The sequence below is a fragment of the Trichosurus vulpecula genome, chromosome 2, assembly GCF_011100635.1.
Source record: "Trichosurus vulpecula isolate mTriVul1 chromosome 2, mTriVul1.pri, whole genome shotgun sequence".
Classification (NCBI taxonomy): Eukaryota; Metazoa; Chordata; class Mammalia; order Diprotodontia; family Phalangeridae; genus Trichosurus; species Trichosurus vulpecula.
In genome coordinates, this window is record NC_050574.1 from 441,793,503 (window position 1) to 441,809,354 (window position 15,852).

A 15,852-nucleotide genomic window follows, 5' to 3' on the forward strand; every position below is an offset into this window, starting at 1 on the left:
ACTCATGAGTGCGCCCCAGAAAAACACTTACCTCTCCATGGCATAGTAACAAACCACACCTGTAGGAATTATTAGTTCGTACTGGCTTTGTACTAGCTCATAAAGATATTTGATATCCACTGGATTATCTATACCAACTCCCTACCTTATTATATGGGTTCTGGACTCTTCATTGTGTGTATCCTAGACCTGCTAGTTAACTTAGTGATGGAGCAGACCTAAAAACCATGCCTCCCTGTGCCCCTCCCTTGGGCTTTTCCTGGTGAACTCTGAGTAAAACTCCTGCACACTAAATGATATACTAAAAGTGCATGTTGCTTTAGGATACCTGACACATGTTTTACTATAGTTTTTCCTATATAAACTTTATCTGTACCCCTCTAAGGTCACAGATTCCTTAAGAACTTTTGCCCACTGAAAAGCATAAAAATAAACCTTTGCCAACTTGACTTAAAGAATGCTTGAGTTTGTAAATTCATTCTAGATGACCCTGTCCTGCTCTCTGGTCCTTGAGGGGTACCTGAACCCCTCAAAACCGCATCAGTCCTATCATATGCCATGTACATGGTGGCAAGGTCCCAAGGATCTCTTAGAGGACCTTTCACTACTTAAATTCTTTGAAGGGTTATACTGGGCAATCTTCCTGGCATAAGCTGTACCCAAATTGACGGAAATCTCTGAGGAAGGGATCTTTAAGATTAAGGAGGACTGGGAAAGACTTCTTGCAGAAGGTAGTACTTTAGCTAAGATTTGAAGGTAGCCAGGGAAACCGATGAAGCCACAAGGTGGAGATGAAGACAAAGAACATTCCAGGCATGGGGGACTGTCAGTGAAAGCACTCAGATGTGGTGTCATGTTTGAGGAATAGCAAGGAGGTCAATGTTACTGGATCACAGAATATGTGAAAGGGAATAAGGTGTGAGAAAACTGACATTACAGTGCTACTCCAACTATTTCTAAAGCTAACCTTCCTTTTCATTCAACAAATAGTAAGGCAGCAAAGGGGAGGTATTGTGAATTCACAGTCTTAACAAAGGTGATAACCTCAAGTTTCTCTTCTTTTCACTTTTTCCATTTAATGCTAAAAGTTAAATTTATTTATAGCAAGAAGGGGAACAAATGACATACATCACCTAACAAAGCTCTTACCTACTAGAAAACACAGCTACAGAGAAACACTTTGGAAAACAATTCTCATTTCTAAGACCTTGAAAATAATGTTGCCATATCAACTTCTTTCAGCCCTTTCTTCATGAATCCCACTTTAAATGCAAGGTTATTATTCTATCTAGTTGTCTGGAAAAAAAACAGAAAACAAAAAGGAATAAAATAAAAAGAGAACTGTGTAGGGAAAGTGGACAGCTCCACCTAAGGGACTGAGTATTCTCAATGTGAAAAACCTTGCTCATCATCTCCCAATGTATTCTAAATCAATGGATCTGAACCTGGGCTTCAAGACTCCCAAGGGACTCTAGATAGATTTCAGAGAATACATGAACTTGGAAAGGGGGAAAAAATTACATTTTTCTTTTCACTAACCTCTAAAATTTAGCACTTCTTTTTATTGTGAATGTAGTTGATATATACATGTGTACATATATATATATATATATATATATATATATATATATATATACACATATATATATATAATATATATAGGGTGTCCCTAAAGTCTGGACACATAGGAAAATTGATGCAATGTGGAGTTATTGCACTGAGTTCTCATGAATCTTGCAAAGCACACCAACCTTTGCATCACAAATGATGGAAATCATACTGAAGATGTATTTGTTAATTTTCCAATGTATTGGTAATTAAGACGGGCTTTTAGCACTTATTCAATCAAGTGCTCTTGAAGAGTTTGGCCTTTGTTTCCTTGATTAAATTAGAAGTCCTTGATGACCTCCTTGCCTCAAGGGAAAGCCTAGTTCACATGGGTTTGAGTGACATGTTTGTGACATCAGAGGATTTTAGAGCACGTGGGTTTAAGTTGAATTTTTGTGACACTTTTAGGTCACATGGGTGAGTCACATGTGTGACTCACCTTTGACCCTGAACAAGATATATAAACCCAGAGGTTGGCATTCTCCCTTGGGGCTCTGATATGCAATCTGTAATATTTAAATCATGATTAAATGTTAAAAAATGTTTATACATCAGTTGAATGCTGTGTTGAGGATGGGAGTGATTGAGAACAACTCAAGAGGGAAAGAGATTGAGAATTGCTATATGTGCCAGAGCAAGATTTTTGGCTAAGGCAAAGGCAGGAAATTTATATTTTAAAATGTCTAGATCAGAGAGAATAAATTCGCTGGAGTCTCTCCCTCCTTCTCTCCCTCCCTCCCCACCCCCTCTCTCTCTGTCTCTGACTCTGTCTGTCTCTGCCTCTGTCTCTCTTTCTCTCTCTCTCTCTCTCTTTCTCTCTCTCTCTTGATATACATAGTATAACATTATGTATGTGTGTATGCACATTTAAAACCAAACACAAAACTTACTGGCAAGGTGAGTCAGTTATCAATCATTACCCACAGCCTTGAGAAAACCACTCCCTAGATGGGCATAGCTGAGCGTGGTTAGAAAATGACACCCCCAGGGAAAAGTCATTTGGCCCACATCGAGGTGTATGTGTGTGGTGGAGGGTAGAGGTAGGGGTAACAGTGACCAAGAGCTCTGCCTGATTACTCACTATCCCTTTATGACAGAAAAAAAAGCAAGCAAGAAAAACACTTTTACATAAAGTTCCCAGATCTGTTAGGTGAGAAATACATCTAGAGGGTCCTTTTACTCAGTAACACTTCTATCCCTGATGCCCAGGATGTTAGGTCCCCTTGAGTTCTCTTGCTGAGATTTAAGAGAACTCAGAAACTTGCCAGCTCTCAGCAAATGGTATTACTTGTCCTTTATGCCAGCAAAAAGCTATCTTACGAATATATCTTGTATTCCTTCTGTAGGACAGGTTTTTGAATCATTGAAGACAACTACCATGTCCCACTAAATCTTTTCTTCTCTAGTCCTGAGCCTGAGCCACTGGACTCGTCTGTGTCAGGCCTTGAACAGAATATGTAGTGTTGAGAATCATAAAGAAAAAGATGGAAGCAAGCCATGCGATCATAGGCTCTTATATTTGCCCTATTTAAATCAAGCCAGAGTGAATGGATTAACTGAAGACACCAAACAGAGCATGAAGTAGGAGCAGCTCCATTTCTCGCTCAAAAAATAAATTGTGGCTGCAACTGATATTTCTAAAACTAGGATAGCTTGATGCCTTCCCTTCCCACCCCAAGCTAAGACCAGGATAGACAACTCTAGAAATGGACAGGGCAAGTCAGAGAAGGGAAATATCTGGTGATGTCACCAAAAGACTCAAGCATAACTACCATCCAGCAATGGAAGAAGTCTTATAAGAGGCACTCCCAGTACATCATTTAAACCAAGGTCTTGCCAGGACTCAATCTACCTCCATTCCCTGAAACTCTAGATATTTTCTAGGGAGGGATGAGATCCTACACATAGTCAGAGACTCTGATTATTTTCTCATCTCTGAAGTCTCAGGTAAGCGGGTTGCTAGTGTTGGGGAATTCTCTTGACCAAGAGGAAGGGGAAGTATCCAATGACTGTGGGTCAAAGATAGGAGGACAAACTGAAAGCAAAGAAATGTATTAACATGCTAAGAAAATTGCTGATAGCAACTTAAGCATTTTAGGGTACAGACTTCTATAACTTTTTAGTCCCATTTATAAATACACAACAAATTAGCAACATTCTGCAGTAACTTAACATAGATAAGTAGCATCTTTCATAGGAAAGAGAAGGCTAGAGAGAAGTGGAATCAACCAAAGAGTGAATACCTACCATGCATCTGAAAGGAATTTGTTACCAGAATAAGACATCTCCTATTGAAAAGCGTGATATAAGGGCATGTCACGGACTTCCAAAGCCTCGTGACTACGCTCGGGGTTCCCCCCAAGCCCCAGGCCTTTGCCTAAGCTAAAGAACCTGATCTCACAGAGAATGAATGGAGCGGGAGACGAAAGATGGTGAATGACTCCGTTTATTATTTCAGCAAGCAGCACATTTATACCTTTAGTGACGTAGGTACACTCTTTGGTTACGTGGGTGAAAGACAGGTAAAGCTAATACACCTGGGTCCTAGGACCGCCCTGACTCCGCCTACTCTCCTCCCCCTCTCCTCCCACACTACCCAAAGCTCCCTGCGGGCAGGCAGTCCAGGCAAAGACCGGAAACTCCACGTGGTCAGGCAGCCGGAAGTTCCACATGCTCTGCCAGAGAGCCGGAAGTTCCACGTGGTCAGGCAGGTCCGACCTGGAATCGCTAGGGAGGCAACAAAGGCGAGACCCCTCCTCCTGGCTCCACCCACATCCCAAAGCCCTGAGTCTATCTCAGCAGGCCCCTGGGCCTGGAGGTCTGAGGAGAGCAGGGCTCAGCTCTAACTCAGCCCGTAACAAGGGCAAGTGACCAAGTACTTTTACAATTGTGAAAGAAGTCCTTTGAGATAAGCTGTAATGTTTCATATCCAAGGACAACAACTAGTTGTTAACAGCAGTGGATGGGATTATCTACTTTGCTGCGTCCTTCCGTGGTTTGTTAGGTTTTATTTCTCCTTATATTCCATATATTAGGCCACCAGGTGGTTGGGGGTATTTCTACATTGTCAATCCATTAAGATGTTATGAAATAATTAAAGTTCCTACTATTCTCCCCGTACCAATTAGCAAGGAAACTGGAAATTTCTATCCGGGAAGATTTTAGACATGGAATATTCTAGATAAAGGGGGGAAGGGAAGGGTAAGAAAAGGGACATGGCTAGGGTTTACATAAAGCCCATGGATCGAGAAAAGCCAATCTCAAAAAACAGATTACAATACAACCTAATTATATTTTTGAGTCCCTATTTCTCCGCCCTTCCCTTGAGGTGGGAGTGGAGACGACAAAAAAATGGGAGAGAAAGAAGAGGGTGAAAAAGCAAGGGAAAGAAAAACAAAGAGGGAGTGATGGAGTGGGGAAAGTAAGCAGAAAGAAATAAAGAGGTGGGAAGAAAGGAAGGGGGAGGAAAGAATGGGGTGAGGGAGAGGGAAAGAAAAAGTGTGATGGAAATGAAAGAGGCAGAGAGAGAGAAATTCATGCAACCAAATCTCTTCCTGTTTCCATTCTATTCTCTCTCCCCACCTTCGCTGTAATCACGGCATAAGCTAATCAAGTTAAGCCTCGAGCTATAAATTCTGAGTTCCAATTCCTTCCAGACTCGAAGCCCACTTCTCAGATCAGCAGCCTCCCATACCCCTTTCCACATAGGTCCGGCACTTTTTTTTTAAACTCACTTCACCCCATTAAAGCCCTCTCGTCACTCCCCATACCGTTCTTGTATCTCGTTGTTAGAAGGGAATAACCACTTCACCTCCCAATGTTCTAGGATTGCAGACAGTTAAAAGAAGCATCCTTAAAAGCATGGCCCTCTCTCTACTAGAAATTCTGAGCGATGTGTTCCTAGGGGAGTCAGACACAGTGGAGCACCTGGAGGAGGAAGAGCAACAGCATCCCAATGAAATAGGTAAGAAAATTGAAGCGGGGATGCCTCTTGTTTCGCAGCCTTCCGTATCAGAATTGCAAAGCAAACTTAAGCTGGTTCCCATTAATAGGGAGCATGGTATCCGAATTACTATTCGTGCTAAGAGCGCACATTTATATATCGCTTTAATATTTACTAAGCACTTTCTTCAAAATGATCCTAATGAGGAAAATGAGACTCAGAGAATTTAAGGGCCTTTTCTAGATGTTAGGAAATGCCCTGCATCCTCCACCTTCATTATACGAAGAGTGTGTGGATTCTTGTTTCTGACATTATGGAAAGACATAGAGGAAAAGTGTCACAAGACATTGCAAAAATAATTTCTGTAATATTGCTTGCACTAAGCTTTTTTCTCTCTGCCAAGAAGTTCAAACTCTTTTCAGATTCACTGTCTCCTTTTGCTCCCACCTTCGGGAACTGTGACCATGTCACAGACAGAGAAATGAGATTTTTTTTTAATAAATTAATTTATTTATTTTTAGTTTTCAACATTTGCTTCCATAAATTTTAAATTTTCTCTGCCTCCCTCCCATCCTCAAGATGGTGGTGCAATCTGAATTAGGCTCTATATATACATTCTTATTAAACATATTTTCACATTGGTCATGTTTTATGGAAGAGTTAGAATGAATGGGAGGAACCATGAGAAAGAAAAAAAAAAACAAAACAGAACAAAAAAAGAGCAAATAGTCTGCTTCCATTATGAGTCTTTTGGAGTTGTTTTAGGTCATTAGGTCATTGCTGAAAAGAGAGAAATGAGATTAACAATAGAGGTTAAATCATTTGTCCAAGGCAATAATGATGGAAAGAGAACCAAAACCCACACCTTTCACTCACTAGATTTAGAAAAAAAGCAGAATTTCTAGGGGAAAAAAGAAGTTACCAGGTATTTGATTGCTATTATGAATTTGCATTTTCTGGGTTCATTTCCATTTCTTGTCACAGTTGTGGTACTTGAAGAAAAAACAAGCACTGAGGTGATATGTCTGGACTCTAGTGAACAGTCGCTTTGCTCATCACCACCGCCCAGCAAAGGTTTGACTTTGACATGTTTCTTATAAAGAAATTCTCTGAAAACCTTTAGCCCCAGCAACTGGGTTATGTGAAGCATTACCAGATATTTAAAACCATTGTACAACTACATAAAAAACAAGAGCAAGATGTACAAATGCTTAATATAAGTGTCAGAATTGAGTAGTTAATATACAAAAAGTGTAAAAGAGGAAATGGTTGAGCATGATCCTATCTCTCTTTGTAACATACACATATATATGTATATGTGTGTGCGGTGTCTGTTGTGTGTGTGTGTGAGAGAGAGAGAGAGAGAGAGAGAGAGAGAGAGAGAGAGGTCTTCAGAGACATAAGCAACTTTTAATGTAGATTTCTTTGTAGACTTTAAATAAACTTAACTTGGGGAGGAACAAAGCTCCATCACCTGTGTTTTCTTCCAGATCTTATTGCATATGAAGTCATGGTTAACCAGAGAAATATAGAAGGTAAGTTTTCCCAAATCTTCACTATAATCAAAGGAATATCCTAAGCCTCAGCTATGACAACTCACTATCCACTTTCTGTGTAACATGGCAGAAGTATTTCAGCACTGTACAAAGAGAACTGCATTAGGAATAAAAAGACCTGGGTTCAAATCCTAATTCTGTCACTCCCTATGTGAGCAGTCATTTAACCTCTTTAAACCTGGATTTCCTCATCTGCAAAATGAGGGGGTTGGATTGTATGAGTTTTTTTAGATATCTTCAAACTATGATTCTATAGTACCATATTAGATACCATGAAGTTAAGCAAATATATACATACAATAGATAGAATATAAATTTTATATATACATATGTATGCATATGCGTGTATCGATACAGATATATCTAAAGATAGAAAGATAGAGATACAAAATAGGAGCAGCTAGGTGGTGCAGTGGATAGAGTGCTTGGAGTCAGGAAGAGGAGTCTTCCTGAGTCCAAATCCAGCCTCATTCACTTACTAGCTGCGTGGCCTTGGGTGAGTCAGTTAACCCTATTTACCTCAGTTTCTCATTGATAAAATTAGCTGGGAAAGAAATGGCTAACCACTCCAGTATCTTTGCCAAGACAACCCCAAACGGAGTCACAAAGACTCAGACAAAGTGGAAACAACCAATCAACAACAGCAACAATATTACATTATATATTTTACTTAATTATATTTTTATTTTCAGTTCTAAGTTTTCTCTCTCCCTTCCATGCCCCTTGAGAAGGCAAAAAATATAATACCTATTACATACATGAAGTTGTGTAAAATATATTTCCTCATTAGCCATTTTTTTAAAAGCAGTGAAAACAAAGGTAAGAAAATTACTTCAGTCTGCACTGTGAGACCATCAGTTCTCCATCATGAGTCCTTTGGAATCATGGCGGCTCATTGTATTGATCAAAATTACTGTCTTTCACAATTATTTATCTCTATGATCTTGCTATTATAGCATAGATTGTCTAGTTGTGCTCATTCGCCTTTCAATCAGTTCATGCAGGACTTCTAAGGATTTTCAAGCCTGTCTATTTTAACATTGTATTTTCATTACCTGTGGAAAAGTAACAGTTTTAACAAAAACAACACAAAGAGGGAAAAAACCAAAAAGTGGGTGTTCTAAGAGACAAGAGAAAAGCAGATAATCATAGGTCTTTAGGGCAAAAAGGAAATTTAGAGGTCAGACCCTTCATTTTATAGAGAAGGAAACTGAGGGAAATAGGAAAAAGTCAGCAGCAGAGCAAGGATTGGTATCTATGATTCTAGACCTCTAAGTATTCTTTCTACTGTATCACACTGTTGCTCTTTGGATTGCAAGATCAATTGAGTACATAATTAAAATAAGTGGTTACAAACTAAAGCTATTTTTCTTTTTTTAAGTACTGAGTTTCCAAATATAAAGTCATTATGGAACAAATACTAGCAGGTTTTTAGCCTCTAAAAAGTATATGCTTTGATGGTATGGAAATGAATACTGTATCCCATAAGGACAGCAGAGGAGAGTCATTGCATGTAAACATTACACTTTAAACATATCAAATGTCTATTTTAGATCTTTGCATATGCTGTGGCAGTCTCCAGATTCATACACAACATCCCCTATTTGAAGGAGGAATGTGTATTCCATGTAAGGTAAGCAGACGTAACTCAGACAAGGAGAAGTACAAATATAACAGAGTCTGCACGGATTACATTTTTAAGAAGCAGAGATATTGTCACAACTGACCTGTTACTATTTTCCAAGGACAACTTCTTGGAGTCATTCTTCTTATATGATGAAGATGGATATCAGTCTCTTTGTACAATCTGCTGCTCAGGGGAGATACTGCTCACATGTGAAAACCCCAGTTGTAACAGGTAAGAAGGCACAAGTAACAAGGAAACACACTCTAAGAGCATGACCCAACTTCATTCTTATATAATTTGAAATGGATCCAAGCTAAGAGGTGCTCTCTGGTGTGAGAAAAGTGCCCATCTTGCTTTGAAACTGAACCTTGATAGAATTCTTTCGTCTCTCCTTGCTCCGCTCCCCCAGATCCTTTCCTTGGAAGACCTCCAATTTAATCTCATTTAGAAACTTTCTGTATAAATATTTGTATATAGCATTCTCCTATTTTGCACCCCCCCCACCCCGCCACCAAAATCTATTTTATGTCTGCCTAGTATAGTGGGAAGAGTTTTGAATGTGGAGGCAGATGCTGGGTTTGAATCAGCTTTTATATTTTGTGACCTTGGTCACATGGCCTGTTTCCTCATCTGCTAAGTGGGGATGGTAGAATTAGGATAGACTCAATGATAGTTATTTTTATTAAATGACCTCTACAATCCCTTCCATCACTAAATCTTTGATCCTATGAGTGATGAGGAAAAGTCAACTTAGGAACTCCGTGGCAATTTGTAGAATAGGGCATGTTATTAGTGGTACAACAGGAAGCTGTACCTCAACTCCGTTGTCTTCCCTGCTTATCCCACACATCACTACCAAATTAATCTTCCTGAAATACCTCTTTGATCATGTCATGTGCCTGCTCAAAAGCCTTCAAAGGCTCCCCATTGCTTGTAGAATAAAGCCCGGTCTTCTTAACCTGGTGCTCAGTACTCTCCACAACCTATCCCCTACCTACCTTTCAAGACTTATCTTCCATTACCCTCTACATCATCCTCATTTCTCTCTATATTACCCTGTACTTAGTCTTATTCTGTTCTAGCCAAACTACTTTGCTTATTGTGCCTAGAATAACCTTACACTTACCATGCTTTTCTTCATTAGGCTCTGAAGGCTTTACTTCCACCAGAAAACCCAATACACACAGGGTGTCCCAAGGATCTTAGTGCAACTTTCTATGATTGAAAAATTAAAATTGCACTAAGATGGGGTAGAAAGGAGGGGAGAGGAGAAACATACTGTATTTATCCAGAGCCAACAGCTGCTTCAAATCCAGCTCAGCCTCCCCTTCCTCTTTAAAGCTTTCTCGACTGACTTTCTCCTTGTCTTAACTCTTATAAGAAGAGTCTGCATGCTTCTTCGTGTGTAAGTTAATCATGCTGGCACATAATATGTCTTCCACTATCGCCTTGAACTGTTGTTTACAAATTTTGTTATTTAACTGTTCCAGAATTTAGTTTCTTATCTCCCCAGATAGTTTACAATAGGGACAGAAGTGGATTATTATCCTCTGTAGCCCTCCCCAAGCATAGCACCTAGCTCACTGCTGAACAAATAATAAGTACCCAATCAATATTTATTGATTTATTTGAAATATAAGATATGATCCCTCACCCCAATGCTAAAAATAGCAGATACAAGAATTATAAATTAGGGCTGCCCAATAAAAATTCAGATTGGGCACAATTCCTTAGTGTACTCCTAGCAAGCAAAAGGACACAAGAGTCTCTCACCGAAAGTTCTCTAAGAAGTCCTTCCAAAGGAAAAAAAAAGAATTGAAACTCAAAATTGTTTAAAATGAATGTTAAAATTGTGTTTACATGTAATTGGGTGGAAAATAAAATATTAAATTTAAATTTATAAAAGAAAAACAAAGAATAATTTAATTTTTAATTAGAGGAACATATCTTTCCCATTCCCCAAATGGGAAGAGAGTTCATGTACTTAAGTTAATGACAAAGACTGGTGGTGGAAAAAAAGAAACTTTTCTTTCCTTGAGCCTTCCCTATATCACCCTGCCCTAATGTCATTTTTGTTTGGTTTTCATCCATGCTCAAAATTTCATCAATGTAGACAGTTCCCCATGTGAAAACTCCTTCTATTGATATAGATCACTAACTTAAATAATTGCCTGGGTCACTGAGAACCTGTGACTTACCTAGGTTCAATCAGTATGTGTCAGAGGTCAAATCTTGATGCTGAGATCAGCTCTCTGCCTACCATACCATGTTGCCTTTTATACGTACTAAATAAAGATAAACAGAGCCAATAAACATCAGCGACTTGGTCATAGCCTGCTGAGTACTGAGCATCTAAGTTTATTCTCTAGATTCATCTCTCATATCCTTAAGTCCACTTATTTGAGAATTTCCCTGACCTGCCGTTTTTCTCATTGTGCTTACTTTCTCCTTTGAATTTTGCTATATATTAGTTAAAAATTATCTGCTCAGACCCTGAACTCTTTGTCAGACAGGTGACTGAGAAGTCTAATCAAGAAATTACATATATACCTTCTAACAAAACAATGCCCTTGTAGTTGTGTCCCAGTGTTACCTATATGAATTATTCCTTCCACAGTTTCATATCTATTAAGCCTTCCACAGCTTCACATACACTTCTAATGCCCCAACTCCAATAACTTTAATTGAAAAACAAGTAGTTCAAAATTTATTTTTTAAATGAGCTATTCATGTGATACTCTGCATGGGATTTTTGTCATACAGAGAAGTCATACAAGTCATGGAGGTATTTCCAAGCTGTCGATGGAAGAACTCTAATGGATATTGTTGTCTGTTTGGTTGGTTGTAGATGTTACTGTTTTGAGTGTGTTGATGCCCTTGTAAATCCTGGAAGTTCAGCAAAATTTCAAGCAATGAGTAACTGGAAATGCTTCTTGTGTCTACCCTTGATATCAGAAAATGGGCTACTGAAGAAGAGGAGGAAATGGCGGGAGAACCTAAAGGATTTCTATGATCGAGAGTCTGTAAGGAACATTACAACTTTAAAAATTAATAAATGAATAGGAGGGATTTTGTTAAGATTGATAGAACTGAAATGTAGCTTACTTATCTACTATCCTGCTATCTACATGTGCTGTGATGATTCATTTAGTAAATGTTATATTTTTAGTCTTTTAAACACATTTTCTATCTTTCTTTCCCCTTCCCACTTTTCTCTTTTCTACTCCTTGTGAGTGAAGTTCCATTTTATAATAGCATTTTTAATAAAATACAAAAGGAAATTTTAATTCCTACATTTTTTCCTTTACAATCTTGATTACTAGGCACTTCCAACAAGTGGGAAAAAGTACTTGTTGGAGAAACAGAAATTTATCTTCAGTTATTCTTAAATTCCAGCAGGTGGAAGCAAAGACTAGTCCACTGGGTTTTTAAAGGACATCATCGTCATTGTGGTCTGCTGCATTTGTAGAGCAGAATGCAAGCAGGCTCTCAGAAAATAGACTTTTCCAAGACCTAGGAGAAAAGCCGTTAATATGGTCCTAAATTTAGTCTTATATTGTCTCAGAGAAAGAATTTAAATAACTTACAAATCAGAGGAAGTTAAACTTTTTGTGGGTGATTAACAGGTTCTTAATGCAAAATTATTAGGAAGTTTTGTCTGACCTTAATTCACTACGTTGTTTCCATTCATTGAGACTTCTTATTAAATACAATATCATGCACAATAGCCGCTCCAAATTCTTTAAGTTAACATTTTAAAGGACATTTCAGGTTATGTTTAGTTATGTCTTCCATTGCATTGAAAATCAGCTTCATAAGAACAATGAAAGAGAAGTGTGACTAGACAGTATTTCTTTTGAAAAATATCTAGGGGTTCCAGTGGACTACAAAGTCAATATGAATCAGGAGTATTATTTTGATCTATTTATGCCTTCATTCATTTGTTTGCTTACTTATTTATGCATAGAGTTATGGTTTCATTGTAATAGATAACTTCAGGGATGGGCAGCTCGGTGATACAGTGGATAAAGAACCAGGCCTTCATCCAGGAAGACCAGGAAGACCAAATTTGGCCTCAGATACTTACTAGCTGTGTGACCCTGGGCAAGTCACTTAACCCTGTTGGCTTCAATTTCCAAATCTATAAAATGAGCTGGAGAAGAAAATGACAAAACACTCCAGTATCTTTGCCAGAAAAACTCCAAATGGGATCACAAAGAGTTAGAAGTCACTTTTCAACAGCAACAACTTCAGGGAATGACCATTCTACATCGATGCAGATCAGCATCTTGTGATGTTTCAAAGCTGCCTGGAGCCCTTAGAGTTTGAGTTGGGGGATGGGGGTTGGGTCTCTGAATGTAGGTCTTCTTGACCCCAAGGATAGCACTCTATACCTTTTACCATGTTGTTCCTCAATAATGGGATGCAGCAGCCAAAAAAGTTAATGCAATCTTAAGCTACATTAAAAGAAATTCCATGTTAAGAACTAGGGAGATTATAATCCTGATGTACTTTGGTCCAATCAGACCACATCTGGTCTTTTGTGTTCAATTCTGGGTGCCACATTGTCAAAAAGACATTGATAAACTGGAGAACATTCAGGGAAGGACAACCAGGATGGTGAAGAGCCTTGAGATCATGCCCTATGAAGACTGGTTAAAGGAACTAGATATGTTTCTAAAATCTGGAAAATAGAAGGCTTGGAAGGCATACTAGCTATCTGAATACTTAAAAGGTTGCTAAGTAGAAAGGGGAAGACACATGTATTTATCAAGTGGCTACTATGTGCCAGGCCCCCTGATAAGTGCTTTTAAAATATTATCTCATTTGATTCTCATAACAATTCTGGGAACTAGGTGCTATTATTATCCTCATTTTATAGTAAACTGAGATAGATGATCTGGGTCACTGTAATGGTAATGTAAATGAGAAGATCTTTCCCATCCATTAATAGGCCCATGTGACCTGCTTAAGTCACATGAGCTTGAGTCACATGAAGCCTGTGGAGGGAAAGGGTGGCGCAGGAAAGGCTGAGCAGAACTGAGAGGAAGTTGGTCAGAGCAGGCAGAGTTGAGAGAGAGAGAAGAAGAAGGCAACTAGTTGTGAGTGTCTGTTTGTGGGAAGGCCCTATCAGGCGGAAGGCTTGGAGATGGTGATGCCCCTCGAATTGTTATTGTGTATAGACTTCTATGTTGCTATGATGGATTTGGCTTTCTGGCATCGGGATTCAGCTTTCTGGTGTTTGAATAAATGTTTTGGTTCTGTCTTCCATGTGGATAGTCTGTTATATTTTGCAATTCAGAACTATGCCAGCATATTGATAGCCACCTTACATGCTATGAATAGTGCATTGGTGCTACAGTCACACAGCTCATAAGTGTCTGAAATTAGATTTGAACTCAGGTCTCCTAGATTCCAGGTCCAGTCCTCTATTTACTGCACCACTCAGTTGATTCAATTCTACTCCATTTTTCTCAGAGATGAGAATTAGGAGCAATGTAAGGAAGTTTTTCCTTGCCTCAAACCTAAATCTAACACTGTAAAACTTCCGAACAATTAAAGCTATACAAAAATAAAATAAGCAACCTCGGGAAGTAGTGGGTCTCCTCTTAGAGGTAGTTCAAGGAAAATGTTATTAAGAATTTTATTTGTAAGGGATGTGTTGGATTAGATAGCTGAAATTCTGAGATTAGTAGCATGGTAGGAACTGATCAGACTGAGAAGAGTTAGAACTAGGGATTAGATATATAATTTCACTAATATATCCCTGAAAAAGATATTGCCTTTACCAATGTAGGTCAGCACCTTCTCTGCAACTTATAGTCTTAAAGAGTAGCCTAGAGAATGGAGAAGTTGAGTGACTTGCCCAGGGTCACACAGTCACTACGGGTCAGATCCAGAATTTGAACCAGAACCTTCTTAGCTTCAAGCTATCTAGTTCTTCACAAATTTCCAGTAGTAGTCACCAAATCCTAGAAGAGTCTTCATCTTTCAAGAATTCTTCTGCTGTGGCCAAGTGATTGGTGTTCCTCCCTTCTCAAGATCAGTGTTCACTCCCAATTGAGATAGTATGCAACTCAGGTATTTGGTAAAGGCTCTGCAGATCTAGCACTTGTTAACTGACAGCTTTGGGTCATTAGCTTCTAATCTGTCTAATACCTTCAGTGGTCTTTCCTCATGCTCTTCCAACTGTTTCCCAAATAAGATTAGATCATCTGGATGCACCCATGCTTCCAAGGACTTCATTTCAACCAGCAGTTTTCTTTAAAGAGGCAATTAAGTATTCATGGTAATTGTAAAATTATTAGGGAAACATGCCAGTTCCTAAGTCATTGAAAAGTGGCAGAAGCCCTATAAGGTCTTGGAAGCATGTGCTGACGTTGAAAGAATTCCATTGGGCAGATGAAGGCATTTTCTCCTTATCTTCTTCCATGGGGATCTGATAGTATCCACTGTACAGGTCCAACACTAGAAAACACTTGGCTACCCAACAAGCAGTTCAACATACCTGTACCTTTAGTGTGGTGTACTGATACACCTTACTTTTTAAACTTAAAATCCAAAAGTTCACACATACCCAGATCTTCCCTTTCTTTTTCTAAATCTCTATTCCAAGCAAGGCACCGAGACTATAAGACTCTGTGATGATTCCTTCATGGCGTTTCTGAGTTGTTCCATCTGTGAGAGAGCAGTTTTCTGAGATCATTCTCAAAAAAGGCAAGAGTTAATGAAGCAGGTTGTATATGTTTCTCCTTGGATAGATCCTACTTATGGAGTGAGATTATATCAGTTCATGTACTGAGTCTCTTCTGCAGACAATCCTTCTGAAACTCAGCCATGAGTCTCCAAAGTTGAACTTCTCACAATTTATCCTTTTGATTGGAAAGGTCCAATGCTCTTTGATGCCCCGAGACAACATTATCCTTTATCTCTTTGTAAGCTTCCTCAAAAGAAGCATGGGTTGTTAGGGTGTTTAAGTATTACTTAAAATTACAGTTAAAACTCTTCCAGTTGGTTCCAATCAACACTGAAGTTCCAGGGATATTTTCTGAGGCTAGACTTATTAAGGCCACAGTATTCATCTTTTTGCTTCCACCCACGGCTTCCCAGAAGAACTC

The 15,852-nt window shown here is 38.9% G+C and overlaps 1 protein-coding gene across 1 annotated transcript in view; it reads left to right on the forward strand.

Annotated features, from left to right (window-relative positions):
* The first annotated feature begins 3,856 nt into the window (after positions 1-3,856).
* The window catches only part of DNMT3L (DNA methyltransferase 3 like), a 43,265-nt gene continuing 31,269 nt past the window's right edge, over positions 3,857-15,852 (forward strand). Inside the window, exons 1-7 of the mRNA XM_036744202.1 lie at positions 3,857-3,959; positions 5,435-5,572; positions 6,536-6,625; positions 7,042-7,086; positions 8,661-8,740; positions 8,853-8,965; positions 11,583-11,757. Coding sequence (XP_036600097.1) covers positions 3,857-3,959; positions 5,435-5,572; positions 6,536-6,625; positions 7,042-7,086; positions 8,661-8,740; positions 8,853-8,965; positions 11,583-11,757 — 744 coding nt within the window. The remainder of the gene's footprint in view (positions 3,960-5,434; positions 5,573-6,535; positions 6,626-7,041; positions 7,087-8,660; positions 8,741-8,852; positions 8,966-11,582; positions 11,758-15,852) is intronic.